The sequence below is a fragment of the Cololabis saira genome, chromosome 11, assembly GCF_033807715.1.
Source record: "Cololabis saira isolate AMF1-May2022 chromosome 11, fColSai1.1, whole genome shotgun sequence".
Taxonomy (NCBI): Eukaryota; Metazoa; Chordata; class Actinopteri; order Beloniformes; family Belonidae; genus Cololabis; species Cololabis saira.
In genome coordinates, this window is record NC_084597.1 from 3,569,532 (window position 1) to 3,597,358 (window position 27,827).

Consider the following 27,827-nt stretch of genomic DNA (forward strand, 5'->3'; position numbering starts at 1 on the left):
CAACACAAACAGCTATAACCAAGTCCGTCAAGCTGCTCGTAGAGATGTCTGTCCAAACTCTTTATGGACGCTGGGCATGTTTTTAATACCCTGCTTTTTATTTTTCTGTAAAACTTCACAAAACACACTCTGACTGAAGCTCTTAGTATCAGGACATAGGGCCAAATCCACAAAGAATAGATTGCGCCCGCAAATAGCAATGTGAATTGCGCCACATTTGTGCCCGCAATTTGCCCCGCTTTAAGGTCCTATTCACAAAAAGATTTTGCTCTAATGATATGCCGGCGCAAACACGCCCATAAAGTTTTGCAGTAACTTCATTAACACCGGATCGGGGTCAAGATCTGACGGTAATTCATGTTCTGTGTTTTGCTACACACACCTACAGGTCAGATGTCAAACACACACATTCTAGATTTATATGTTTATATGGTGAAATTGTTTGTAATAAAGCAGCCCCTACTGTATGGATGAATCCTGAGCTCCGTCCTGTTATTTTTATTTTTAAATCCGAGATAAGTCCACAACCCCACTTGATCTGACTGTCTACAGTCATGTCTGACTGTAGATTTCACCCTTAATATCATTCAGTATCACACAGGCTTGAATAATATTGAAGAGAGAGAGAAACAGAGACAGAGGGGGAGTGAGGAGTGAGTTTGCGCGCAGTTAATACACGCTTCGAAAAGACGGTATTTGCTCCACTATTTTTGCGTGTGGCAAATAGCGCTGGCCTTTGTGAATTAGACGGTTTTAGCAATGAGGCTTATTTGCATAGAAAGGGGGCAATTTTGCGCCGAATGTATGAATATTACCTAATTTACATGCATGCAAATGGCACAGGCGCACCCTGACACTATTTGCTTGGCAGCGCAGTTTGTGGTGCAATTCGCCCTTTGCGGGTGCTTTGTGAATTAGACGCTCTCTTTTTGTCTCATTTGCACCGGTTTAGCGGCCGCAAAAGCCACGCAATCCTTTTGTGGATTTGGCCCATAGTGCCATTTTTTATTAAGCAGTAACAAAGTCAAAAACCAAGGAAAAGAGGTCCCATCATGCTTCAGCAGCTTGTACATCTATCTTTTGTGGCGGTAATGTGAAGTAGTACCGTATTTTTGCGACCATTAGGCGCATATAAACGTCTTTTTTTTTTTTTTAAATGTACCGCGCGCCCAATGACGCAATGCGCCCATTGTATTATTGTAAGGCGGATGTAATTGAGGCCACCAAGAGAACGCCAATTTCTGCTGCTGTGCCAAAAAATTCTACCTAATGGTTTTCTACCTTTTGTAGATCTACAATTTTACTGTGTTTTACTCCCTAAACCACTTCCTTTCCCCCCACGTGATCCTTGGCTGGACACCCTCTCATTCATTCTGACGCCAAACAGGCTGCAGGAAGCCACTGCGCATGCTCAGAAGGCTCATTCATATGCAAATACTACTTAGCATTACGCTTTTATGGTAGAAAGTGGGCGTGTAGAGGGCGGGGTATGAGGCAGATTCAGCTGCGCAACCTTCCAGCTGGACTCTGATTTATAAAGCGAACATTGCGTGAAAGTGTGCGTGCACATGGTTTTATTGATCCAGACTTTTTTTTGCACCCGCCATTTTCGTCTTTTTCGTGCACTTTTAGTATGAATCCTACGCAGTCCATTTTAAATGAGGCCCCAGGAGCGTTCATAAAAAGCAGATCGCCATAGTCCAATAGTATGTGTGTTTTTAAATACAGAAATGACACACAAAACTGAGGGTAACCCTTTCCACACGGCGCGCCGTAAGGTCGTCAAAAATATGATACATTATTGTGGAGGAATTTTGGCCCATTCTTCCCGACAACATTGTTCATTGAGGTTTTTGTGGATCTGCTCAGTGAACGTCCCCCAACTGGGCCATCCGAACCCTCCGTTCTGTCATTTCTTTTAGCCGTTCCCATGTGGATTTGTTTGGTGTGTCATGCCGTACGACTCGTCCTCCAGGGCTCGTTGTGTTCCTCTGAACGTTTGTACGTTCTGACCTCGGGGCAAATGTGCTGGGAAATCCACTCCTCTTAAGAGTGGAAACTGTCTTGAATTCTTTCCATTTTCTGAATAATCTTCTTCATTGTAGAACAATGAACTGGAGATATTTCAGAAATGCCTCTCTATCCCACCGTTCAGATTTAAATGCAGTTATGTTATTCCCTCTTGGATCGTGTTAAGGGGGGACTGTGAATTACCCCTATAAGGTTCCATGTTTCACGTTATGGTTCATCCCAGGTCATATTTGCTTATTACAAACACACCACAGTAGGATCACATTGTTATTCAACTCCCGGCTGCCAAAGCGGAGCCGAATCATTAATTGTCCGAGCACATATGTTACATGAGCACTGAAGTATTGTTGGGCAGAAAAGAAAGGTTTCTCAGGCCTTTGTGTTTAGTTTTGTGTCTAGCTTAAAGCAAAGGTCTCTACCACTGCTGATGTAATTAATGGTCTGTGGGTTTTGACAAGAACATAGTACACACTGGCCACCCAGAGTCTGTATAAATCTGTTTAATGATCTATCATATAGGGGGATTGGGACTGCAGTGTTGTTCCAGGAATAAAAACTTTGTGTGCATTAGACGGAGAGAAGTGCTGGTCTGAGCTCTGCGGTGGATAATTACCCAGAGTTAACGGCAGAATTTAACGTGGTTTGCTTTTCCATTTTTCTTATTTCTTACATTTCTTACATGAAATCGATGGGGACGTGCTACCAGATAGAAAGCTAACAGGACAATATCGATTAACAAAAACAATCATTACACATTTTAATAATTAGGTCGGCTGCACGGTTTCCTTAAAGCTCGGAGGAGATTCAAGTACCGGGAGTGAAGATCGGTGGTAAAACACAAGAAAAGAAGCAATCGCCCTTCAACAAAATATCAGGAAGAGGAAGCCGTGAAATAAAAAGCCGACCTAAGCGTGATGGAGGTCCAGCTACTGCTTAGGCATCTATGATTTGTGAGAGGACGAGCAGGTCCAGGCAGGGACTGTCAAGATGTTGTAGCCTAACCAGTCCAAACGCATGGAATTTTTTTTATAATTCTAGGGATGTCCCGATACCATTTTTTTCACACCGAGTACGAGTATTTTAATTTGTGTACTCGCCGATACCGAGTACCGATCCGATACTTCTACCACAAAAATAACTAGGCTAAAAATGCAATGAAAAATGCAATGAATTGGAAGACAGGTTTTATTTGCAACAGAAATTCAATTTTAAACAAAACTCTGCCAGCTGGGCTTTCCTCCGCGCTTTAGTCTCATCGCAGGTACATCAACTGCGCATTTGCGGGGCTTCACCTGAAGCCGTCCGTGTGAAACAACCAGAGGTGGGTAGTAACGAGTTACATTTACTTGAGTACGTTTTGGGAAATTTTGTACTTTTAGGAGTAGTTTTGAATCACTATACTTTTTACTTCTACTTGAGTGATATTATTCTGAAGTAACAGTACTTTTACTTGAGTACAATTTTTGGATACTCCACCCACTTCCACCCACCTCTTTAAAACATAAACAATCAAATAGAATTTAAAAAACAGGCTAAATGAAATTATGTTACACACTCTTGTACAGTAGGTGGCGATATGCACCTTAAAGTTGGTTGCGATCCGCCAATAAAACAGAGAAGAAGAAGAACATCCCATTGTTACAGTCCGGTTATATAGAGTGATACCCGTGGGTGAGACTGGCAGCGCCGTTTCAGGCAAGATAGTGACAATTAATGTAAGCGGGACATCAGCAGGGTGGACATATTTCAAAATAAGGGACGACGACAGAAGCAAGACAGACTGCGGGCTGTCGGCGCGGCTAACAGCTAACGCGGCTAACCGGCTAAAGCGGCTAATCGGCTAACGCGGCTAACCGAAATGTAACAATGGGATTGTTTATGTCGTACTGTGAGTTACGTGGAGTGTTTAATAAAGTTCCCTGTGAGTAAGGTGTGTCCAGTTTGTATAATTAAGGAAGATAGAATTTACTGAAACATGGAACAGCTGGCTACAGCCACAGAGCGGCCGCTCAGCCAGGCTGCCAGGCCCGTGGAGTGGCTCAACGTCTCCCCCTAGTGGCGCTAACCAGTAACTACATTGGTGCGTGGTATTGGAGGATTTTTGCGAGTACGAGTATATGAGGGCAGTATCGGCCCTGATACCTTTACTAGTATCCCTAATTCCACTAGATAATAATCCAGCAAGGTTTTAATGGTTCAAATCAGATATCTCAGCAGTGCTGACCACTTGCTAAAGACCAGAATAAAGAAGCAGAGGATACAAGAAGTGAAGACTGCACAGGCCATGATGGGATGTGTCTGTAGATATCTTTGGACTGAACACCTTTCGTCAAAATGTCTTTTAATTTTATTTGGCTTAATTTCCAACATGTACCAATTTGCTGCCTTTACGCACCAGCTCTTGAGCTAAATTCCACAACCACGTTTACAGAGACGTAACTGACGTTTGCAACGACGTAACTGACGTTTGCAGAGACGTAACTGACGTTAGCAGAGACGTAACTGACGTTAGCAGAGACGTAACTGACGTTTATAAAGACGTAACTGACGTTTGCAGAAATGTAACTGACGTTTGCAGAGACGTAACTGACGTTTGCAGAGACTATCTGACGTTTGAGAGACGTAACTGACGTTTGCAGAGACGTAACTGACGTTTGCAGAGATGTAACTGACGTTTGCAGAGACGTAACTGACGTTTGCAGAGACGTAACTGACGTTTGAGAGACGTAACTGACGTTTGAGAGACGTAACTGACGTTAGCAGAGACGTAACTGACGTTTATAAAGACGTAACTGACGTTTGCAGAGACGTAACTGACGTTTGAGAGACGTAACTGACGTTTGAGAGACGTAACTGACGTTTGCAGAGACGTAACTGACGTTTGCAGAGACGTAACTGACGTTAGCAGAGACGTAACTGACGTTTGCAGAGACGTAACTGATGTTTGCAGAGACGTAACTGACGTTTGCAGAAATGTAACTGATGTTTGCAGAGACGTAACTGACGTTTGCAGAAATGTAACTGATGTTTGCAGAGACGTAACTGACGTTTATAAAGACGTAACTGACGTTTGCAGAGATGTAACTGACGTTTGCAGAGACGTAACTGACGTTTGCAGAGACGTAACTGACGTTTGCAACGACGTAACTGACGTTTGCAGAGACGTAACTGACGTTAGCAGAGACGTAACTGACGTTTGCAGCGACGTAACTGACGTTTGCAACGACGTAACTGACGTTTGCAGAGACGTAACTGACGTTAGCAGAGACGTAACTGACGTTTATAAAGACGTAACTGACGTTTGCAGAGACGTAACTGACGTTAGCAGAGACGTAACTGACGTTTGCAGCGACGTAACTGACGTTTGCAACGACGTAACTGACGTTTGCAGAGACGTAACTGACGTTTGCAGAGACGTAACTGACGTTTGCAGAGACGTAACTGACGTTTGCAGAGACGTAACTGACGTTTGCAGAGACGTAACTGACGTTTGCAGCGACGTAACTGACATTAGCAGAGACGTAACTGACTTTTATAGTAACTGACGTTTGCAGAGATGTAACGGACGTTTACAGTGACGGAACTGACTGCTAACGTCAGTTGTGTCTCTGCAAAGGTGTTACGTCACTGCAAACCTCAGTTATATACCTGCAAATGTCAGTTACGTCACTGAAAATTTCAGATACTTCACTGCAAATGACAGTTATGTCACTGCAAACGTCAGTAAGTATCTGACATTTACAGTGACATAACTGATGTTTGCAGTAACTGACGTTCTCAGTAACTGACGTTTGCAGCGACGTAATGAAGTGGCTCCCCTTAGCACCCGAGCTATGAAAAAACAAACCGGTTTTCAGCTGCTTTGCAAGTTGAACGAGTTGTAAAACCAGCACTGGCCCGAAATCAGCTCTGGAACCTGTTTGGTGGAAAAGGGGTGCGAGTGTAGAACCTGCCACCTTCTCTCTGCCCTGCTCAAAGGCAGCACTTGTGAAGGGCTGCAGTGCTGGCAGGGGCACGGCAGCAACAGCTCTGCAAGTAGAGAGCATTCTGACCCATTACACTCACAACCAATTTGTTCAAAAGGTTTGCCATAATTCAGTCACAGAAACACAGGCCACGGAGCTACTGGCAAGCACCACGGGCGTAAGCTTATTTATTTATGGACTGAGGTATTTTTCCCTGGCATTCAAACAGTCTGTGGGAGTCAAGTTGTGCATGTGTGTGTTTGAGTGGACGCATCAGGTCCACCTTCGTCAAGTCCAATCCAATTCCACAACTGTTTGCAGTCAGACTCGAGTCGAGAGCAAGTTTAAATCAAACAAAGTCATAGAAAAGAGCAATCCAGGGATTATTTACTACCAAAGGAAAGCAAAAAAAACTCCAACCTGTCCTTCCAAAAGCAACACGTAACCACCACAGATGAGTAAAGGAAAAATAACAAAAACTCCAACGCCACTGAAAGAGGTCGAATGCCCTTCCTGACACAATCCCTCCATTTATCTGTGACTTCTTAGTGGCTGAGTTTTCATTTACATTAATGCCGGATATTAAAAGATCTGGATCAATCGACTAGGAATGGGCGATATTTTACCGTTCACGATAAACCGTCAAAAAAATTCCCCACGGTAAGAATTTGTATCTCGAGGTAAAAATGATAAATTCCCGTTGATGACGTTTTTGTGTAAAACTGATTTATGGAAGGAAGGAAGGAAGGAAGGAAGGAAGGAAGGAAGGAAGGAAGGAAGGAAGGAAGGAAGGAAGGAAGGAAGGAAGGAAGGAAGGAAGGAAGGAAGGAAGGAGGGAGGGAGGGAGGGAGGGAGGGAGGGAGGGAGGGAGGGAGGGAGGGAAGGAAGGAAGGAAGGAAGGAAGGAAGGAAGGAAGGAAGGAAGGAAGGAAGGAAGGAAGGAAGGAAGGAAGGAAGGAAGGAAGGGCGCTTGGAGTGTCTCTTCCAGTCCAGGCAGGAGGCTGTGCAGCTTTGAGTAGGAAGGGCTTGCTGATTGGGTAACGTATTGCGTCACGCATCGCGTCACTTCCTGGTGTTTGCGGTCTGTGCTGCTGCCGTCTCACGGCGTTTGCAGGCTCAGATCTCTCCCGACTTTTTATCTAAAACTTAGACTGTTTTCTGGTAAAATAGCACTATATCTGGTACATTACTGTCTTTATTTCAACACTCGCTCATTTTCTCTTCCGTAACTTTCACTGTCACCAATCACCGATACATTTTCTGTCCGTTAGCCTCCGTTAGCATCTTAGCATGGCCGCTCCGGCTCCCACCGCTTCACCTCTTTCCTGCTCAGTGTGTGAAATGTTTAGTTATTCCTCTGCCTCCTTTAGTGAAGACGGTAAGTGCTTAAAGTGTAGTTTATTTGCAGGGCTGGAGGCGAGGCTCAGTCAGTTAGAGGTCCGGTTCGGCCAACTAAACCATAGTCCGAGAGCCTCCTCAGCTAACCAGGCTAAGCTAGCGGCGGACCGGCCCGTAGCAGCTGAGCGTAGCCGCTCCCCTGCAGCTCCCGAGCAGCCGGCCAGGCAGGGCAGCTGGGTGACGGTTCGGAGGAAGACTAGTCTTAAAGGGCTCACGGAACACCACCACCCGCTTCATGTGTCTAACAGATTTTCCCCACTTAGCGACACATCTGTTGAGAAACCGACCCTGGTGATTGGAGACTCCATAGTCAGACATGTGAAGCCGACTCCAGAGACCTTAGTTAGGTGCATCCCGGGGGCCAGAGCGGGCGACATAGAAGCAAATTTGAAGCTACTGGCAAAGGGTAATCGTAAATATGGTAAAGTTATCATCAATGTCGGAGCTAATGACTCCCGTCTTCGCCAGTCGGAAGTAACCAGAATGAATATTGTCTCGGTGTGTAACTACGCCAAGACCATGTCGGACTCTGTAGGTTTTTCTGGCCCCCTCCCCAATCTGACCAGCGATGACATGTTTAGTCGCATGCTCTCGCTCCGCCGCTGGTTGTCTCAGTGGTGTTCAGAAAACGACGTGGACTTTATTGACAACTGGGAGACATTCTGGGGAAAGCCCGGTCTGATTAGAAGGGACGGCATTCATCCCACCCGGGATGGTGCAGCTCTTATGTCTAGAAATCTGGCCAATGTTATTAGACACTCCCCCTGACAATGCAGGGTCCAGGCCAGGATGCAGAGCTGTAGTTTAACAGGGCTGGAGGCGAGGCTTAGTCAGTTAGAGGTCCGGTTTGGCCAACTAGACCATAGTCCGATAGAATCCTCTGCGGACCGGCCCGTAGCAGCTGAGCGTAACCGCTCCCCTGCAGCTCCCCGGCAGCCGGCCAGGCAGGGCAGCTGGGTGACGGTTCGGAGGAAGGGTAGTCTTAAAGGGCTCACAGAACACCACCACCCGCTTCATGTGTCTAACCGTTTTTCCCCACTCAGCGACACATCTGTTGCTTCTCAAGGACCAACGCCTGCCAACAAAACTGTAGGATTGCATTATGTAATTAGCGACTCTAAAACTGTAGGATTACATGATATTGGCGACTCTGGCCAGGTGCCTAGCAAAATAGAAGTGGTTGCAGTTCCCCGCCCTCCAAAAGTTCACCAGGTGCAGCGTTATAGAGGCGTTAACCAAGATAACCTTGTAAAAATTAAAACCAATGCACATTTGGTACCAATTACAGACCGAAAAATTAGGACTACTAAATATACGATCATTAAGCTCTAAGTCTCTGTTAGTAAATGATATAATTACAGAGAGCAGGAGTGATATTTTCTGCTTAACAGAAACATGGTTACAGGAGGAAGAGTATGTTAGTTTGAATGAATCAACTCCGCCCGGCTACTTTAATCATCACATTCCTAGAAGCACGGGCCGAGGCGGAGGAGTCGCAGCAATTTATAACTCCGGTCTCCAAACAAAAATTGAACCCAAGTGCAACTATAATACATTTGAAAGCCTCATGCTTGGTCTGAAATTTCCGAGCCGGAAATCAGGGAAGCCAGTTGTGTTAGTGGTAGTGTACCGGCCCCCTGCTGGTGCGTATCTGGAGTTTTTGTCTGAATTTTCAGATTTCCTTTCTGGATTATTGATCAGCACAGATAAATTCATCATAGTGGGTGATTTTAACATTCATATGGATGTTGAAAGCGATAATCTTAAATTAGCCTTCGATTCTCTTCTAGAATCAATGGGTATCTCACAAAAAGTGGATAAACCGACGCACTGTTTTAATCATACTCTCGATCTCGTTCTCACCTACGGTGTTGAAACTGATGGTCTGTTGGTGTCACCTGTAAACTCCCTTTTATCCGACCATTACTTAATAACGTTTGAATTTAATTTTGTTGATGTTGAAGTGCAAAATAGGAGGTATTATTTTAGCAGATGTTTGTCTGATGAAGTTATTGTTAAATTTAGGGAGGCCATTGCTTATCTTACGACAGTGCGAAATAGTGATGTAGTCGAGGCCAGTGACCTGGGTTCTACCTCTGCAGATGTTGATTTCCTTGCTAGTAACACTGCTGATTTGTTGCATTCAGCTTTAGATGAAGTTGCTCCTTTGAAAAGGAGGGTTTCTAGGCACAGGAGCTTAACTCCCTGGTATAATTCAGATATCCGCATGTTGAAACAAAACGTGCGTAAAATGGAAAGGAAGTGGTACTCTTGTAGGTCTGTAGACTCTCATCGTGAATGGAAAGATATTCTAATAGTATATAAAAAAGCCATTCGCAAAGCCAGAACAGCTTATTATTCAACGTTGATAGAGGATAACAAAAGTAACCCACGTTTTCTGTTCAGCACTGTAGCCAGGCTGACAAAGAGTCACAACTCTGTTGAGCCGTGCATTCCTGCAGCTCTCAGTAGTGAGGACTTTATGGGCTTCTTCAACAGTAAAATCGCGAGAATTAGAGAAGAAATCAACCAGCCGGTTGTAGGTGTTTCTTCAGCTTTAGCGACTTCCCTAGGCTCTGACTTGTCTCTAGACTGTTTTGATCCTATAGACCTCCCTGAGCTGACTTCACTCGTTAATAGAGCTAAGTCAACCACATGTATGTTAGACCCCATCCCGACTCGTCTATTCAAACATATTTTTTCTCTTATTGGTACGACAATACTGGACCAAATTAACTTATCCCTAAGTTTAGGATATGTACCACAGGTTTTCAAAGTCGCAGTAATTAAACCTTTACTTAAAAAACCTTCTCTTGACCCAGACACCTTAGCTAATTATAGACCAATTTCCAACCTTCCATTTGTGTCTAAAATTCTGGAAAAGGCAGTTTCAAGCCAGTTATGTGACTATTTGTATAGAAATGATCTGTTTGAAGTCTTTCAGTCAGGGTTCAGAATGCATCATAGCACAGAGACAGCACTTGTTCGAGTCACGAATGACCTCCTTATGGCCTCAGATAAGGGATTAGTGTCCATACTGGTTCTACTGGACCTCAGTGCTGCTTTTGACACTATAGATCATGGCATTTTACTGCACAGGTTAGAGCATGTTGTTGGGATTAAAGGGACAGCTCTATGTTGGTTTAAATCATATCTATCTGACAGGTTCCAGTTTGTTCATGTACATGAGGTTTCTTCAGAACAGTCAAGGGTCTGTTATGGTGTTCCGCAGGGTTCAGTGCTAGGGCCAATCTTGTTCAGTTTATACATGCAGCCGTTGGGAAGTATAATCCAGAATCACGGCATACACTTTCATTGTTATGCTGATGATACGCAGCTCTATTTGTCTATGAAGCCGGATGAAACAGAACCGTTAGTTAAACTTCAGGCATGTCTTAGGGACATCAAGGACTGGATGTCCAGAAATTTCCTGCTTCTAAATTCAGATAAAACAGAGGTTATCATTCTTGGTCCAGAGCATCTTAGGAAGGGATTAGATGGTGTTGCGATGGCTTCCAGTGCAACTGTGAGAAATCTTGGTGTTATTTTCGATCAGGATTTGTCGTTTAAACCATATGTCAATCAGGTTTGTAAAATAGCCTTTTTCCATCTCCGTAATATTGCAAAGATTAGGAAAATCCTCTCACAGAGTGATGCAGAAAAACTAGTTCATGCGTTTGTATCTTCTAGACTAGATTACTGTAATGTGTTGTTAGCAGGATGTCCAAGTAATTTGCTGAATAGGCTCCAGCTGATCCAAAATGCAGCAGCACGAGTACTGACAGGAATTAGCAGGAGAGACCACGTCTCTCCAGTGTTAGCGTCGCTCCATTGGTTACCCGTAAAATTCAGAATCCAATTTAAAATTGTATTACTTGCGTATAAAGCCCAAAACGGCTTAGCTCCGCATTATTTGCAAGACCTGATAGTGCCTTATGTTCCTGTCAGAGCTCTCCGTTCTCAGAGTGCAGGTTTACTTGTAGTTCCTAGAGTATCTAAATGTAGATTTGGAGGGCGGGCGTTCTGCTATCAGGCGCCACTACTATGGAACCAACTTCCAATCTGGGTTAAGGAGGCTGACACCACCTCCACCTTTAAAACTAAACTTAAAACCTTTCTGTTTAGTAAAGCCTATAGTTAGTGTTTAGTAAACCTCTAGCTGGTGTTGGTAAATCTCTAGGTAGTGTAAACTTTAGTGTGTCAGAGTCGCTCCTGTGGTTTCTTGTGCTGGCCCCCCCCTTCTCCTCCCTTTTCTCTCTTTTGTCCATGTTGCAGCATCCTTTGCCGGACACCGGAACCTGCAGGTGGTCGTGGGTGGCTTGTAGCTTGCATTACGGAGCACAAGTCTTTCCCCGACCCTGCACCCCAACCTGGGACTTGCTGATTGGGCCGGAGCTTCGGGAGCTGCGTGCTGGCCTGCGGTCCCCACCCCTGGTCATCCCGTTGCTGCCCCCCCCTTCTCCTCCCTTTTCTCTCTTTTGTCCTGCAGGTGGCCATGGGTGGCTTGTAGCTTGCATTACGGAGCGCAAGTCTTTTCCTGACCCTGCACCCCAACCTGGGACTTGCTGATTGGGCCGGAGCTTCGGGAGCTGTGTGCTGGCCTGCGGTCCCCACCCCCGGTCATCCCGTTGCTGCTTCCACCTGCCTGCTGTGCTGTTGCCGTCCCTGACCCACCAGTCTGGCCCTCGGCAGGAGGGTCCCCCCTGATGAGCCTGGTCCTGCTCAAGGTTTCTTCCCTCCTAAAGGGGAGTTTTTCTTGCCACTGTTTGGCTTAAGGTTTTTCTCCCACTAGGGGAGTTTTTACCTGCCATTGTTTATGTAATAACTGCTCGGGGGTCATGTTCTGGGTATGGGTCTCTGTAAAGCGTCTAAAGACAACTCTGTTGTATTAGACGCTATATAAATAAAATTGAATTGAATTGAATAAACCGTCAAAAAAATTCCCCACGGTAAGAATTTGTATCTCGAGGTAAAAATGATAAATTCCTGTTGATGACGTTTTTGTGTAAAACTGATTTATGGAAGGAAGGAAGGAAGGAAGGAAGGAAGGAAGGAAGGAAGGAAGGAAGGAAGGAAGGAAGGAAGGAAGGAAGGAGGGAGGGAGGGAGGGAGGGAGGGAGGGAGGGAGGGAGGGAGGGAGGAAGGAAGGAAGGAAGGAAGGAAGGAAGGAAGGAAGGAAGGAAGGAAGGAAGGAAGGAAGGAAGGAAGGAAGGAAGGAAGGAAGGAAGGAAGGAAGGAAGGAAATGAGCCTGAAAGAAAGAAAGAAAGAAAGAAAGAAAGAAAGAAAGAAAGAAAGAAAGAAAGAAAGAAAGAAAGAAAGAAAGAAAGAAAGAAAGAAAGAAAGAAAGAAAGAAAGAAAGAAAGAAAGAAAGAAAGAAAGAAAGAAAGAAAGAAAGAAAGAAAGAAAGATTTGGTGAATTGGTATTTTTTTTTATCGTCATTTTTATCGTTATCTGGATAATTGCCAGAAATGATCGTGATAAATTTCTTAGTCCATACCGCCCAGCCCTAGCTCGGATAGATACCACACTTTTCTCCTCCTTTTGGTTTTTACCAAACTGACCTTTAAAGGTTTTATTGGAGTAATTATATACTAATAACTGCTTCCTGTCAATCTTAACCGTCAAAAAGAAACTACCCGAGTGTGGGCTGGGAGAATAAAAGGCTGATCCGCAGGTGTTTTTAATTCAGAGACGGGTCGAGGTCTTCTCAGGGAAAGGGCAACGTCCCCCTCGCCTGAACATGTGATAGATGTGAAAGGGACATGACGTGTTCTGTCAAACTGTCAAGGGTTTGAGGTCGGCGGTGGAGGAACGAGGGAGGAACGAGGGAGGAAGGAGGGAGGAACGAGGGAGGAGGGGAGCCCAGGGAAGAGTGACAGACCTATTGAAGGAAGATAGTGGTGGTTCCCCCAGAATGATGTGATCGGGGGGCCGGATACTTATAAACCGGACCACTATTTACCCCTAAAACATAAAAACTGGCTTAATCAGATTGTGAGGTGGGCGGTGAGCTAATTGGAGCTAATTGGAACTAATTGGAGAGCCAGAACTCAACTTTCTCCTCTTTAATGGGCAGCTACAGAGACTAGCTGATCCATCTCAGGTGAAGCATCTCATCCACTTTACGGCCAATTCCAGTATCTCCATCATTATTATCATTTTCATTGAATTGTGTAATGTTAAATCAAGAAAAACCCCCTAGGAGGTAAACTGTATATCTTTTCCTCATCCCATCGAGATGCACTAAGGGTGGGCAAAAATATCGATATGGCAATATATCGCGATACTTTTCCAGCTTTTTTTTTAAATATTTTTTATCCCTGATTTTTTTCCCATTTTATCTCCCAGTGCTCCTACCTAGGTAACAGTCCTGGGCATTGCCACCCTCTACCAAGCCCTGCACTGAGCTCAGGTCTCCTCCTAAACCTGAGGAGTGAGCAGGCTGCATCTTTTCACCAGACAGGGTGAATATCGATTGTTAAAAAAAAAAAAAAAAAAACATGTTTCAGTTCGGTTGTAAATCTAATACGACTTTATTGTATACATTGTCGACAAAAATCGATAGTCAAAATTGTCAACGATGAATTCCATTGTCAACAATTGTCGCCAGACGTGTTTTTCCAATGGAGTGAGGCGTCTCAATTCAATACAATCTCTGCCGAGAGTCACGCATGCACGATAGCGTCTCTGCGAGCGGTGGCGGGTAAAACAAAAATCACGGCGTCCTGTACAGCAGCTGCATGTAACAAAACTTCTAAAGTTTGGGAGCATTTTAGCCTGAATACGGCAAATAAAAAGATGATGCTTATCACGGGAGCACGTCAGTAATGCACAAGCATTTGAAGAGAAAGCACGTCGGACAGTTAAAGGAAACGGACTCGCCTTGGTAAGATATTAAGCGTATTTTGGCTTTAAAAGAGACCTTTAACGTTAAGCCTGACTGTGCCTGACAAAAGTAGAGGTGGGTGCAATTCATCGATGTGTCGATGCATTGCGATGCGTCACGTGACGATTTGGAATCGATTAATTAAGTTATCCTATCCAGATTCCAGACTGAATAAGCTGCTGAATTTTTTATTGTTCACTTGAAATATGGCAGATATGTTTACACTAAATACATATCTAGTTTACTTGAATTAATGAACTCATTAAATCCAGGGCTTGACCGTTTTCAGTGTTTTCCGCCAATAGAGGGCGCTCTCATGCAAGTGCAGCTTTCCCTGGTCAAAGTTAAGTAAGTCAAAGACCAAATGTTTACATAGTCATAAAATACATTATTTTGTGTCTTTGAAAAATACATGTCAAATGTTCAAAAAACCTTATTTACTTAATGAGTGTTGTTAGCAGGGGTGGACAGAGTACTCGACCCCAGTACTTGAGTAAGAGTACAAATACTACTGGTCAAAATGTACTCCGTTACAAGTAAAAGTAGCTCAGTCAAAATATTACTCGAGTAAGAGTAGAAAAGTACTTGCTTTTAAAGGTACTTAAGTATCCAAAAGTAAATGCTTTTAAATTTACTTTAAGTAAGAGTAAGAGTACGAGTACATTTCTTATTTTCCACATCAGTAAATTACTATATTTTTTCTAAATTAATTTAAAGATCTTTTAACTCTTGTTTCTGAGAATTAACTCTTTGAAACATTGAGTTAAGATACGGCCAAGGATTTTGTGAAAGTCCCTGCTCCGAGTCCGGCTCATTATCAGACTCAGACGTCTCAGCGGATTGTCTTTCTTCTCCTGACGCAGGCGTAGCCATTGTTGCAGCTCTGTCTTGACTTGTTGCGGCTCTGTCTTGACTTGTTGCAGCTCTGTCTTGACTTGTTGCAGCTCTGTCTTGACTTGTTGCAGCTCTGTCTTGACTTGTTGCAGCTCTGTCTTGACTTGTTGCAGCTCTGTCTTGACTTGTTGCAGCTCTGTCTTGACTTGTTGCGGCTCTGTCTTGACTTGTTGCAGCTCTGTCTTGACTTGTTGCAGCTCTGTCTTGACTTGTTGCGGCTCTGTCTTGACTTGTTGCGGCTCTGTCTTGACTTGTTGCAGCTCTGTCTTGACTTGTTGCAGCTCTGTCTTGACTTGTTGCAGCTCTGTCTTGACTTGTTGCAGCTCTGTCTTGACTTGTTGCAGCTCTGTCTTGACTTGTTGCAGCTCTGTCTTGACTTGTTGCAGCTCTGTCTTGACTTGTTGCGGCTCTGTCTTGACAAACGCAGGCTACTTTGGCGGTATCGTTTTGAGGAGGCTTGACGTATTTCTGCTTTCCGTACATCCCAGTGGAGAGCGTGCACTGTGATAGGTCTCCTCCTTTGACAAAAACAGCTTGTGTCCAATAGGATTTTAGGGAAGAAGAAAAAAGAGCAGACCTGAAAGTAACGAGTACTTTTCAGCCTTCCTAGAAATTTACTCGAGTAAAAGTAAAAATATTGGTCTTGGAAATGTATTCAAGTAAGAGTAATAAGTACCAAAGAAATCTAACACTCAAGTAAAGTACAAATCCTCTGGATATGTACTTAAGTACAGTACTCAAGTAAATTTACTCCATTACTGTCCACCACTGGTTGTTAGAGGAACTGAGTTAATTGATTGGCTATTTATTTACAAATGTAGCCACAGATGAAGACAAAATCAATCTTGTTGGAAAAAAGCATTAAAAATCACAATAATCGATTCGAATCGTGAGGTACCCTTGTTTGCACACCCCTAGTCAAAAGTATTTTAAATTAAATGCATGCATTCCGATGAAGAGCCACCATAGACCCCTTTCTGCAGAAGAAGCAGACGTGTAGCAACAGGCGACTGCCTTCACTGATCAATACATGCTGATCTGTGATATGAAGCTCTCCATGGTTGATGGTGACGGGTTTCAAGTACGTCCTGCCATCCAGAACCCATTTACCCACTTGATGGAGAAAAAATACGAGACGTTTTATTTCATTTTATAATTTATTTTTTATATAACACAATCGTCTGTCCTTAAAAAATGAAAAATAATGGACAGAAGTTTATTTATTTATGGATTTATGTCTATACTGACTGATCACTGTGCCTGTCCTTGGTTTTAGTTCCATCTTTCTTGTGTTTATTATCATTTGCCACATAATTAAAGCAACCTCATACTAAATGTAATGTTAATTTCATATGATGTAAATAATATGAAAAACATATACAAATATGTTGTAACTTTAGCTTGTATAGTTATAATAAAACATTGTTTTGACTCAGTTTGTCCCATGAATTGTCACTATAATCTGATGAACGTGCAACTCGGATTTTACAGTTTTCAGCAAACTTTATATAACATCGCAATATATCGCAAAATTTGGATATCGCAATATCGTATCGTATCGTGACTCAGGTATCGTGATGTGTATTGTATCGTGAGGTCCTTGGCAATACCCACCCCTAACAGTATTTTTATGGTGTCAAATATCCTATATATTGTAGATTGCCATACAGAAATAATATTATACTCAATGTCAATGTGTCATTGATTCCTGTTCTACTGTGCCTTACCCCCTAATAAAAATATAAATAATAAAAAAAAGTATTTCCCTTCTGGCCGTAGGTTTAAAATGCCTTTGTGCAAAACTAAAAAGGTATAAATGTAGTTTTGTCCCCTCAGCTATTAATGCCCTAAATTGGACATGATTTCCCATCTAGGTCTATTTATTTATTTATCTATTTATTTATCAATTTTATTGCTTATAGCTGGGGCCGCAGACAAATGGTGACGCCCCCTAGTGGCCGGATTGCAGAAAATTCTAAATGGCTCCAAAGGTCATATCTCAGCTTCTCTTAGTCCTCGATTGTTGTCTATTGTCACTTTCTCTACTTTTTTGGTGCTAGGAATTCAATTCTGAGATAAATCTCCTATTTCAAGATCATGTTGAAGGTCAAATTTAAATTTCAAGGTCATTTTTTTGCACAAGAAACTCCATATCTCTAGAATTAAGTCACATAAAATTAGATTAGATTCAATTTTGTTGTCATTGCACATGTCAAAAGTACTTATGCAGTGAAATAAACATATATACACACATATATACATATATATACACATATATATATATATATATATATATATATATATATATACATATATATATATATATATATACATATATATACACATATATATATATATATATATATATATATATATATATATATATATATATATATATATATATATATGTACATATACTATGTACATAGTGCAGATTAATTATTAACTGTTGTTATAAGGTGCAGGTCAGATATATATCATGAACAGATGAGACGTGATTATATGATTTACACAGATTTAGATACAGTATATACATGGGTGATTGCAGTATTTACATGAGTGTGGAGGTATTTACAGTAGTATTATGTACAGTTGTGCAGAATGGTCTTTAGCCCCGCCCCTTCTTCTGATTGGTCGATATTTGATAGTTCCTTTTTTCTGCTATAACTTTTGAATGGTTTGACGTGGGAAGTCGTGGGTGGTGTTATTTCTGATATGCTTATGGGGGGCGGTGGCCGTGAGTGCGAGGGCCCGTTCATCGCTGCTTGCAGCTTTAATTATCTGTTTTAATTCGTACGTACTAGGGCAATGTGCAATGCAACACGCACTTTGTATGTCACACAACTTGGATCCTCTCAGTACCATAATATTACCATCGCTGGTATTTCATTATTGTAATATGCAGTTTTTGCTCAAGTCACTTTAAACTCGTCACTTTAGATACAATCCATACTGCTTTTAAATGCTGGTAAATCTATTTTTGCTACTATGTATGTTTTATATTTTGTCCCTTGTTTGACTGAATTGTTTTTATGTTGTCTGTGGGGACTGCGGGTCGAAACTAGCATTTCTGCTAAAATCTGGTGCATTTACACCGCTTAATGTAGAGTTCATTAATAGGCATTGTCCCGTCTAAAATAAACTTTGAATTGATTGATTTTGATTTGAAATGCTGTCTCCAAATAAAACTTATTTGCAGCCAAATGAGCCGCTTCTTCTGATTGGTCGATACGTGATAGTTCCTACTTTCTGCCATAACTTTTCAATGGTTTGACATAGAGAGTCGTGGGTGGTGTCATCGGACTTAGTTTTGAGTCCTTCACCTTTATTGCTGAAAAATGCAGCAATGTGCACAAATGGGCAGCAGCCCCCCGTGGCTAGGGATGGGAATTGATAAGATTTTTTCGATTCCGATTCTCTTATCGATTCTGCTTAACGATTCGATTCTTTATCGATTCTCTTATCGATTCTCATTTGGAAAAAAAGAGAAGAAACAATTTTAGTATCAACTTTGTTTTAATAAAACAAAGTTGATACTAAAATTGTTTCTTTGTTTCAATTTCTTTGTTTCTCTGATCTTTTTTGTTCAAAGATATAAAACTTTTATATCTTTGAACAAAAAATATATAAGTGAAGTCTTAAGACGCCCCCAGCCTTAGGCTCCTCGATGGTGCCCACAAAATGATTTGTAATACACAGTAAAATATGTATTTAATATAAAATAATAATAATAAAATAAATATTCTTCTGTAGAAATTAACGAAAAACAACAAATTATTTTGTAGCAATTACACAAGAATGTCTAGTAACATGTTCAACACCACAAACTTAGTCACTACTGGTGACATTCATCTATTCTTGCCAGATACTCTTCCCTGCCTTGATGAGAGGAGAAACTAGCGGTAGAAGCATGATTTATGGTTCCGCGTTAAATCGACGCAGAGCCTACGGCGTATGGTACGCGGCGACGCGCGCCGTACGGTGCGTGTTGCCACGTACCCTACGCCCTAGGTTCTGCGTTGGTGTAACGCGGAACCATAAATCAGCCTTACCAGACGCCGGCTGACTCCGCGCTCCCAGCGCATCAGCCGGCCAAGTCCTAACAGTTTTCCCCCTTTGTTGAAATGTCCACATTGCAAAAATTGTCGCCCTGTTGTCATCCTTTTTGGTAAAATGTAACCAAACTTTTGAGCGTTTATTCCGCTTTGTCCCCGTGTTTTCCTGCTGGGCGTGAATGCGCACGTGGCGCAACGTGCTTGGTGACATCATTCACGCCCGCTGGAATCGATAAGGGAATCGTTTGGGAAAAAGGCAAACGATTCCAAGGAATTGAAACACTGGGAACCGGTTCTCAACAAGAACCGGTTCTCGATTCCCATCCCTACCCGTGGCACTCTCGACATTTCTGCGAGAACATTTTTCTAGTGTTGATTCCTCTCCTGAGACAAAGCTTCCTTCCCTGCATGTGTGTGTGTGTTGAGTTTACTGCTGCTGCACAAAGTGGATGGAAGGAAGGAAGGAAGGAAGGAAGGAAGGAAGGAAGGAAGGAAGGAAGGAAGGAAGGAAGGAAGGAAGGAAGGAAGGAAGGAAGGAAGGAAGGAAGGAAGGAAGGAAGGAAGGAAGGAAGGAAGGAAGGAAGGAAGGAAGGAAGGATATATATACTGTTTATATTTCATAATTATATACTTTTTTTTACCCCTTCCCTGCATGTGTGTGTAGAGTTTCTGCTGCTGCACAAAGGGAATTTCCCCCATTGAGGGAGAAATAAAGGACAATCTTATTTTATCTCATCTAATCTTAAGGCCAGACGTCAGCAGAGCCGTGAGGACGGCGGCGGCGGCGGGTTCGTCCGTGATGCAGCGTTACGTTTTCGTGCCACCCTGAACGAGCGGCAGCTGTGGCGGCGGAGGAGAGGAGGGAGCGAGGGAGTGAGGGAGTGAGGGAGCGAGGGAGTGAGGGAGCGAGGGAGCGAGGGAGTGATGGACTCCCCTCCCTCCCCAGAGGTCGATGACATCAATAAGGAGCTAATAATCCTGTCTGGAGCTCCCTCAGAAGGGCCAGCCGGAGTGATCCACTGCAGCTCCGTCTCCTCCACCTCGTACGTCTCAGGGTTAGGGGGGGGGGTGGAAAGAGCGGGAAAAGAAAAGAGACATTCTGCTCTCCCTCACGTTCAGGTATCGACGAGGGCTACGGGCCGTCTGCTATCGACGCTGCTGCTTGTGATGGGAGACACGTACGGCGGATCTCCGCCACATGTGCGCCAGTATCGCACGCATCTATATATAAATCCAGATTTATGAAGGTACACTAATTAAATGCCTGGTTGTTGCTGCTCACCGCACTCACGCCAGATGTTAAAAAAGAAAAAAAACTGGTTGAAACTAAGCCTAAATAAGATCCTGGAAAACAAATTTGATGTGATTAAACTTTCACTTTTGGACGAAAAAGGATGGAAGGAAGGAAGGAAGGAAGGAAGGAAGGAAGGAAGGAAGGAAGGAAGGAAGGAAGGAAGGAAGGAAGGAAGGAAGGAAGGAAGGAAGGAAGGAAGGAAGGAAGGAAGGAAGGAAGGAAGGAAGGAAGGAAGGAAGGAAGGAAGGAAGGAAGGAAGGAAGGAAGGAAGGAAGGAAGGAAGGAAGGAAAACAACAAATTTGATGTGATTAAACTTTCACTTTTAGGATCCAAAGAGCTCTGGTACCTCGGGTACAGGTTGGATCATAAAAGCGTGATATTAGACTCAGCTGCGGCGGCGTGTTTAGACATATATATATATATATATATATATATATATATATATATATATATATACATATATATATATATATATATATATATATATATATATATATATATATATATATATATATATATATATATACCTCACACTTATACACATCCACTTCCCCACCAGAGAAAACCATGATGTCATCCTTTCTGTGCCGTCCGTGTTACAGTACCGGCCTGTACCGGTGTTACAGTCACAGCCGGCCAGTGATCTCCATCTAGTGGCCGTTCGCTGCCACTGCAGCTTTAAATGTATGTACAGTCCTAAAGGATGACGCCACCGTCTAACCGTCTAACGGCATGAGGCTGCATTTTTTTAGAGAGACGCCTGAAGGATGGAGGGAAGAGGGGAGGATGTGATTCAGACTTTAAACGTGTGATTCACCGTATGAATTGTTACAGATTACTTTTGTAATACTGTATTTGACCCGGTCTTTGCACGTTTTGACCGTATAGAAACATAATTCTCGTCAGTTGTGTGAAATAAGACCTGGAAACAGGCATGTGGCGAAGAATTGTCAAATTGCAAGTAATTTATCGACACATGCTGTGGGCTAAATGGGAGAGCTATATAAAAAATGGGGGTGAAATGCTAAGATAGTATAAGACATGAAGAGATCTAAATGCACCTAAAAGCTTAGTACTCTTAATACTGAGGGGGTCAATGGATTATTTGACGGATATGGAGTATAATAATAATAATAATAATAATAATAATAAAAATAATAATAATAATAATAATAATAATAATAATAATAATAATAATAATAATATGGAGGAGTCAACAACTGAACGGGGAGCACTTAATGTTTTTTTTTAATTATTTTTATTTAATTTATTTATTTATTTATTTAATTATTATCTTTGGAGGTATTGTGATGTACTTGTTTGTTTACTTGCTCTCATGGTGCGTCTCTGTCCCTCTAGTTGTATTGTGGTTATGAAATAAGAATGGAAATAAGGATTTGTGAGAATTTTGACTAATACATAAAAGATAGTGAAGGGTAAGGGATGTATAGGGGAGGGAGGTAACAGGGGGTTAGAAGGTATTTAAAGGCACGTTAGGCCTCTCTTTGCTTTGTTTGTGTTTGTTGTTTAGATATGTCCTTTTAATATTTTTTTGTTTTGGTGTAAATGTTGAGGTTGGTGTCCGTCTTATGTCTATATATGTATATCAGTTGTTGGTTTTTTTTTGTTGTTATACTGAACGTCACTATGGTGTGGCACATAGAAAAATAAAGTAAAAAAAAAAAAAAAAAATTATCAATGCTATTCCATTTGTTCTGAAAAAAGATGCCCTAGCCTTTCTACGTTTCTTAAACTTTTAGAAATTAGATGATCAGTGCTTAATCTTGACTTTAAAAACGTTTTAAGAGCAGTATCTCTTTTTCATTAAGGCAGGTTGTGTTTTGTTTCTCAGACCTTGTTTTATCTCAACACAACAGCCTTAAGAGCCACCGTTAGGTCGTTGCTTTTTGAAACTTAAATTAAAAAATGTAAACTTAAACTTGCCTTGCCCTGCCTTGCCTTGCCTTGTCTTGCTTTGCCTTCCCTTGCCTTTCCTTTCCTCTTTGACTTGCCTTTCCTGCCTTGCCTTCCCTTGCCTTGCTTTGCCTTCCCTTTTCTTGCCTTCCCTTCCCATGCCTGGCCTTGCCTCCCTTCCCTTTTCTTGCCTTCCCTTCCCTTGCCTGGCCTTGCCTCCCTTCCCTTGGTTTGCCTTCCCTTGCCCTCTCTTGCCTTCCCTTGCCTTGCTTTGTCTTCCCTTTCCTTCCCTTCCCTTTCCTTGCCCTCTCTTGCCTTCCCTTGCCTTGCTTTGTCTTCCCTTCCCGTGCCTTGCCCTGCTTTGCCTTCCCTTTCCTTTCCTTTCCTCTCCTCTCCTCTTTGCCTGGCCTATCCTTGCCTTGCTTTGATTTCCCTTGCCTTGCCTTGCCTTGCCTTCCCTTCACTTACCTTTCCTTACCTTTCCTATCTGCCTTGCCATTCCTTGCCTTCCCTTGCCTTCCCTTTCCTTCCCTTACCTTCCCTTTCCCTTCCTCACCTTCCCTTCCCTTGCCTTTCCTTCCCTTGCCTGTCTTTGCCTTCCCTTTCCTTTCCTTTCCTTTCCTTGCCTTCCCTTTCCTTTCCTTTCCTTGCCTTCCCTTTCCTTTCCTTCCCTTGCCTGCGCTTTCCTTCCCTTTCCTTGCCCTACCTTGCCTTCCCTTTCATTCCCTTGCCTTCCCTTTCTTTGCCTGTCTTTGCCTTCCCTTTCCTTTCCTTCCCTTCCCTTTCCTTTCCCTCCCTATTCCTTTCCTTTCCTTCCCTTTCCTTTCCTTCCCTTCCCTTTCCTTTCCCTCCCTATTCCTTTCCTTTCCTTCCCTTGCCTTTCCTTTCCTTTCCTTCCCTTTCCTTTCCTTCCCTTCCCTTTCCTTTCCCTCCCTATTCCTTTCCTTTCCTTCCCTTTCCTTTCCTTTCCTTCCCTTCCCTTTCCTTTCCCTCCCTATTCCTTTCCTTTCCTTCCCTTGCCTTTCCTTTCCTTCCCTTGCCTCCTTTTTTTCTTCTTTTTCTTTTTTTCTTCTCTTTTTTCCTTTTTTTCCTCTTTTTTTCTTTTTTCCTTTTTTCTTTTTTTTTCCTTTTTTTCTTCTTTTTCCTTGCCTTTTTAATCTCGACATTTTGACTATTTCCTCGACGTTTCGACTTCTTTCACTAAATTCTGACTTTTTCCTCAACATTTCAACTTTTTTCTCGACATTTTGACTTTTTTCTCAACATTTTGACTTTTTTCACTAAATTCTGACTTTTTCCTCGACATTTCAACTTTTTTCTCCACATTTTGACTTTTTTCTCAACATTTCAACTTTTTTCTCAACATTTTGAGTTTTTTCTCAACATTTCAACTTTTTTCTCAACATTTCAACTTTTTTCTCAACATTTCAACTTTTTTCTCAACATTTCAACTTTTTTCTCAACATTTTGACTTTTTTCTCAACATTTTGACTTTTTTCTCGAAATTTTGACTTTTTTCTCAACATTTTGACTTTTTTCACTAAATTCTGACTTTTTTCTCAACATTTCAACTTTTTTCTCAACATTTCGATTTTTTTCTCTACATTTTGACTTTTTCCTTCCCTTGCTTTGCCTTCCCTTACCTTTCCTTTCCTCCCCTTGCCTTGCCTTGCCTTGCCATGTTTGTGATGACCTATGCGTGACTGATGCCAGACATTCCTCTCACCTCTCTGGTGACGTTGTCCTGGACGAGGCTGTAAAGGGGGACGACCCTGCTGACCTCCAGGAGGACGGGGACGGGGGACGGCTGGTCTCCGCCCCTGTTGCCGCCGCGGCTCCTCCCCGCCGTCGCCGTGGCAACGCCGCCGGCCTGGCGATGGCAGAGGTGGCAGCCGGCCTGGCAGCTGCCCTTGTCCTCGCAGCGGATGTCCACGCCGGCCGCCGCGTCGCCCGCCAGCAGCTGGCTCTTCTGCAGCGTCGACAGGAAGCTGATGAACGGGACGGACTTGATCTCACGCCGCCCGACGCCCTGGTCCGTCGCCTCTGGAGGAGAGAACACAGGGAACATGAGTACGGCAAGGCAAGGCAAGGCAAGGCAAGGCAAGGAAAGGAAAGGAAAGGGAAGGCAAGGCAAGTTCATTTGTATAGCACAGGGGTCGGCAACCCTCTAGAGCCGCATGCAGCTCTTTAGCGCCGCCCTAGTGGCTCCTGGAGCTTTTTCAAAAATGTTTGACCTTTTTTTTCCTTTTTTTCTTTTTTCCTTTTTTCCTTTTTTTCTCTTTTTTAATTTTTTTCCCTTTTTTTTTCTTTCTTTTTTTCCTTCTTTTCTCTTTTTTCTCTTTTTCCTTTTTTTCTTCTTTTTTTTCCTTTTTTTCTCTTTTTCTTATCCTTTTTCCTTCCCTTTTTAATCTCGACATTTCAACTTTTTTCTCAACATTTCAACTTTTTTCTCAACATTTCGACTTTTTTCACTAAATTTGGACTTTTTTCTTCTTTTTTTTGTTTCCTTTTTTCTCTTTTTTAATTTTTTCTCTTTTTTTCTTTCTTCTTTTCTTTTTAATCTCGACATTTCGACTTTTTTCTCGACATTTTGACTTTTTTCTCAACATTTCAACTTTTTTCACTACATTTGGACTTTTCTTCTTTTTTTTCTTTTTCTTTTTTCCTTTTTTTTCTCTTTTTTACATTTTTTTCTCTGTTTTTCTTCTTTTTTCCTTTTTCCTTCCCTTTTTTCTTTTCTCTTTTTTTCTTCTTTTTTTCCTTTTTTTCTCTTTTTTCTTCCTTTTTCCTTCCCTTTTTAATCTCGACATTTTGACTATTTCCTCGACATTCAACTTCTTTCTCAACATTTTGACTTTTTTCTCAACATTTCGACTTTTTTCACGAAATTTTGACTTTTTTCTCAACATTTCGACTTTTTTCTTGACATTTTGACTTTTTTCAACTTTTCTGGTGCTTTTTATTATTTTACCTCTTTTCTTATCATTTTATTTGTTATTTACTGTTTAATTGTGTCTTGCTGCTTTTAATGTTGATGTAAAGCACTTTGAATTGTGTTGAATTGTGCTGTACAAATAAACTTGCCTATTTGTGCAGTTTTCTCCTCGGCTCTTTCATCTCCATCCACATCTGTATCTTCACTTGAAATGTCAAAGAAAATTAAGTTGCACGGAGAATCATCGGGGATGCTCTTAGGACTAATCCCTTCCTGACATCTGCTCTCAAACTGAATGAGGAGGAATGAGGAGGTGACGGTTTGGCCTCTTCTCCTAGATGTCAATTACCAGCGTTTGAAGTTTCTCCGGGGGAATTGTGTGGCATTCTTCTTTCCAGTGGCTTTGTCTTCAGGTAACAAAGTTAAGCTGAGACAATAAACGTGATGTAAAGAGGGGCGGGGCCTGAGTCCGACCTGTGACGAACCCGTCGCATCCAGGGTTAGAATAGTTTTGAATTTTTCATTTTAGTTTAGTTTTATTTCGTTTTGACTTTTTCTCCTTCAATTCAGTTAGTTTTAATTCGTTTTTAGTGTGGGTTTGCTAGTTTTTATATTTTCAAAAATGCTTAGTTTTAGTTTAGTTTTTATTAGTTTTAGTTTTAGTTTTGACGTCACGGACCGTGAGGCGTTCAGGTGCCGTAGCTGCCAGTTGGAGATAAACGGCCAGAGCAGAATAAATTGATCAACCAAGAGGCTTCTATTGACAGGGACGAAAACGGAGGAAATGATATCTATAATTTCAGTTAGTTTTAGTTAGTTTTCTAAACACGCAATATAGTTTCAGTTAGTTATCGTTTTTGTCTTTTAATTTTCGTTTTTATTTAGTTCAGTTAACAAAATTGTTTTTTCAATTTTAGTTTTCGTTATTTCGTTCGTTTTCGTGAACGATAATAACTCTGGTCGCATCAGGCAAGACTGAAAAGGGAGGATTTTTCATCCCGACGACAAGGAGGTGTAACGCAATAAAACGTAATAAACGTTTAATAAAAATAACGTAATAAAAATATGCAGCTGTTAATGTAATAATCCTGCAAATGTAATACATTTCCCACAAACGTAATAGTCCTGCCTACTACAAACGTAACACGCGATTTCCCACAAATGTAATAACTATTACGTTTGTAGAGATTTATTACGTTTGTGGGGAAGTGAAAATCTTCAACTTTCAATGTTGTAATAACTTCCCACAAATGTAATAATGCAATGAATAATGGTTGTTGGTATGTATATACCGTATTTTCTGGACTATAAGCCGCTACTTTTTTCATAGGTTTTGAACGGCTTATATAAAGGTGCAGCTATTCTGTGGATTTTTCTTCCACCACTCGGGGGAGTGCTAACCGGAATTAGAATAAAAACTAAGACAAAATAAATGCAAAGAAGAATACGCTACTTGTTCTTTAGCAGATAGAAGTAGAAGCAGATTTCAAACAGATAAATAGATGAATAAATACCGTTATTTTCTCTTGGTTCTGTCCCGTTTTAATCAGCAAAGTTGCTGCCGTGTTAAAAGACACTGTTAGGAAAGGATCTATTTAGGTACAAACATGTACATCATTTACAGTTCAGAATCCTTCTGTACATGTAGTAAATATCTAATCTAACACATAAATATCTGCGGCTAAATATCTTTTTTTCTAAATAGAGCGGATGCGGCTTATATATCTTTTTTTTATTGTTTTTTTAAAAATAGAGCTGATGCGGCTTATATACAGGTGCGGCTTATAGTCCAGAAAATACGGTATATGTTACGGTTAATGTAGAAAAACGGATATTTTGCAAACTAGCCAGTGAATGTGTAAATTATAATAAAACCCATCCGCACTCTTGCAGCCTGCCCTGCATAATTAATGCTGTGGATGTGTCAGACCCCACACTTTTTCGGGGAGTGTAACGTTAGGCCAACTGAACTGTAGGCTATTCTATAGTAACTGGACTCTATCTACCAAATGAATTACGTTTGCTTAGTTTGTTTTGGTTTCATCAATTTGTGCAAATGGAGGAGGAGGAGAGACCTCATCTCATCATGATTCGGGTTTAGGAGCTTCATGAGAGAGACGCAACAACTGTTTGTCTGTTTTGGAGGTGCAAAGAGAAGAATAGATGTTTCCTCACAAAGACTGTCACACTGGATATTTGCGAGTACATTACCCAGACCTATGGTGTGCCCAAATTCAGAGCGCACAGAGCAGAGAGCGCTTTGCCACCTCGGTGGCAACGCTGTATTCTGGGGCCAATGACGTGATCTGTAGTTTGCATTATTCGTTTTGGAATACTCAATTTAGATATATACTGCATGGGATTTGGACTCAGAATAACGGCTATAATTGCCACGGCATGCCACGGTCAGCTGGAGACAATTGTCTGGAGCTGACCGGAGCATCAAGACTGGA

General features: G+C 42.0%; 1 protein-coding gene across 1 annotated transcript in view; it reads right to left on the minus strand.

The window, feature by feature from the left end:
* LOC133454847 (astrotactin-2) overlaps window positions 1–24,507 on the minus strand; it is a 168,851-nt gene extending 144,344 nt beyond the window's left edge. The window contains exon 1 of the mRNA XM_061733570.1: window positions 24,166–24,507. Coding sequence (XP_061589554.1) covers window positions 24,166–24,507 — 342 coding nt within the window. The remainder of the gene's footprint in view (window positions 1–24,165) is intronic.
* Window positions 24,508–27,827: the final 3,320 nt, after the last annotated feature.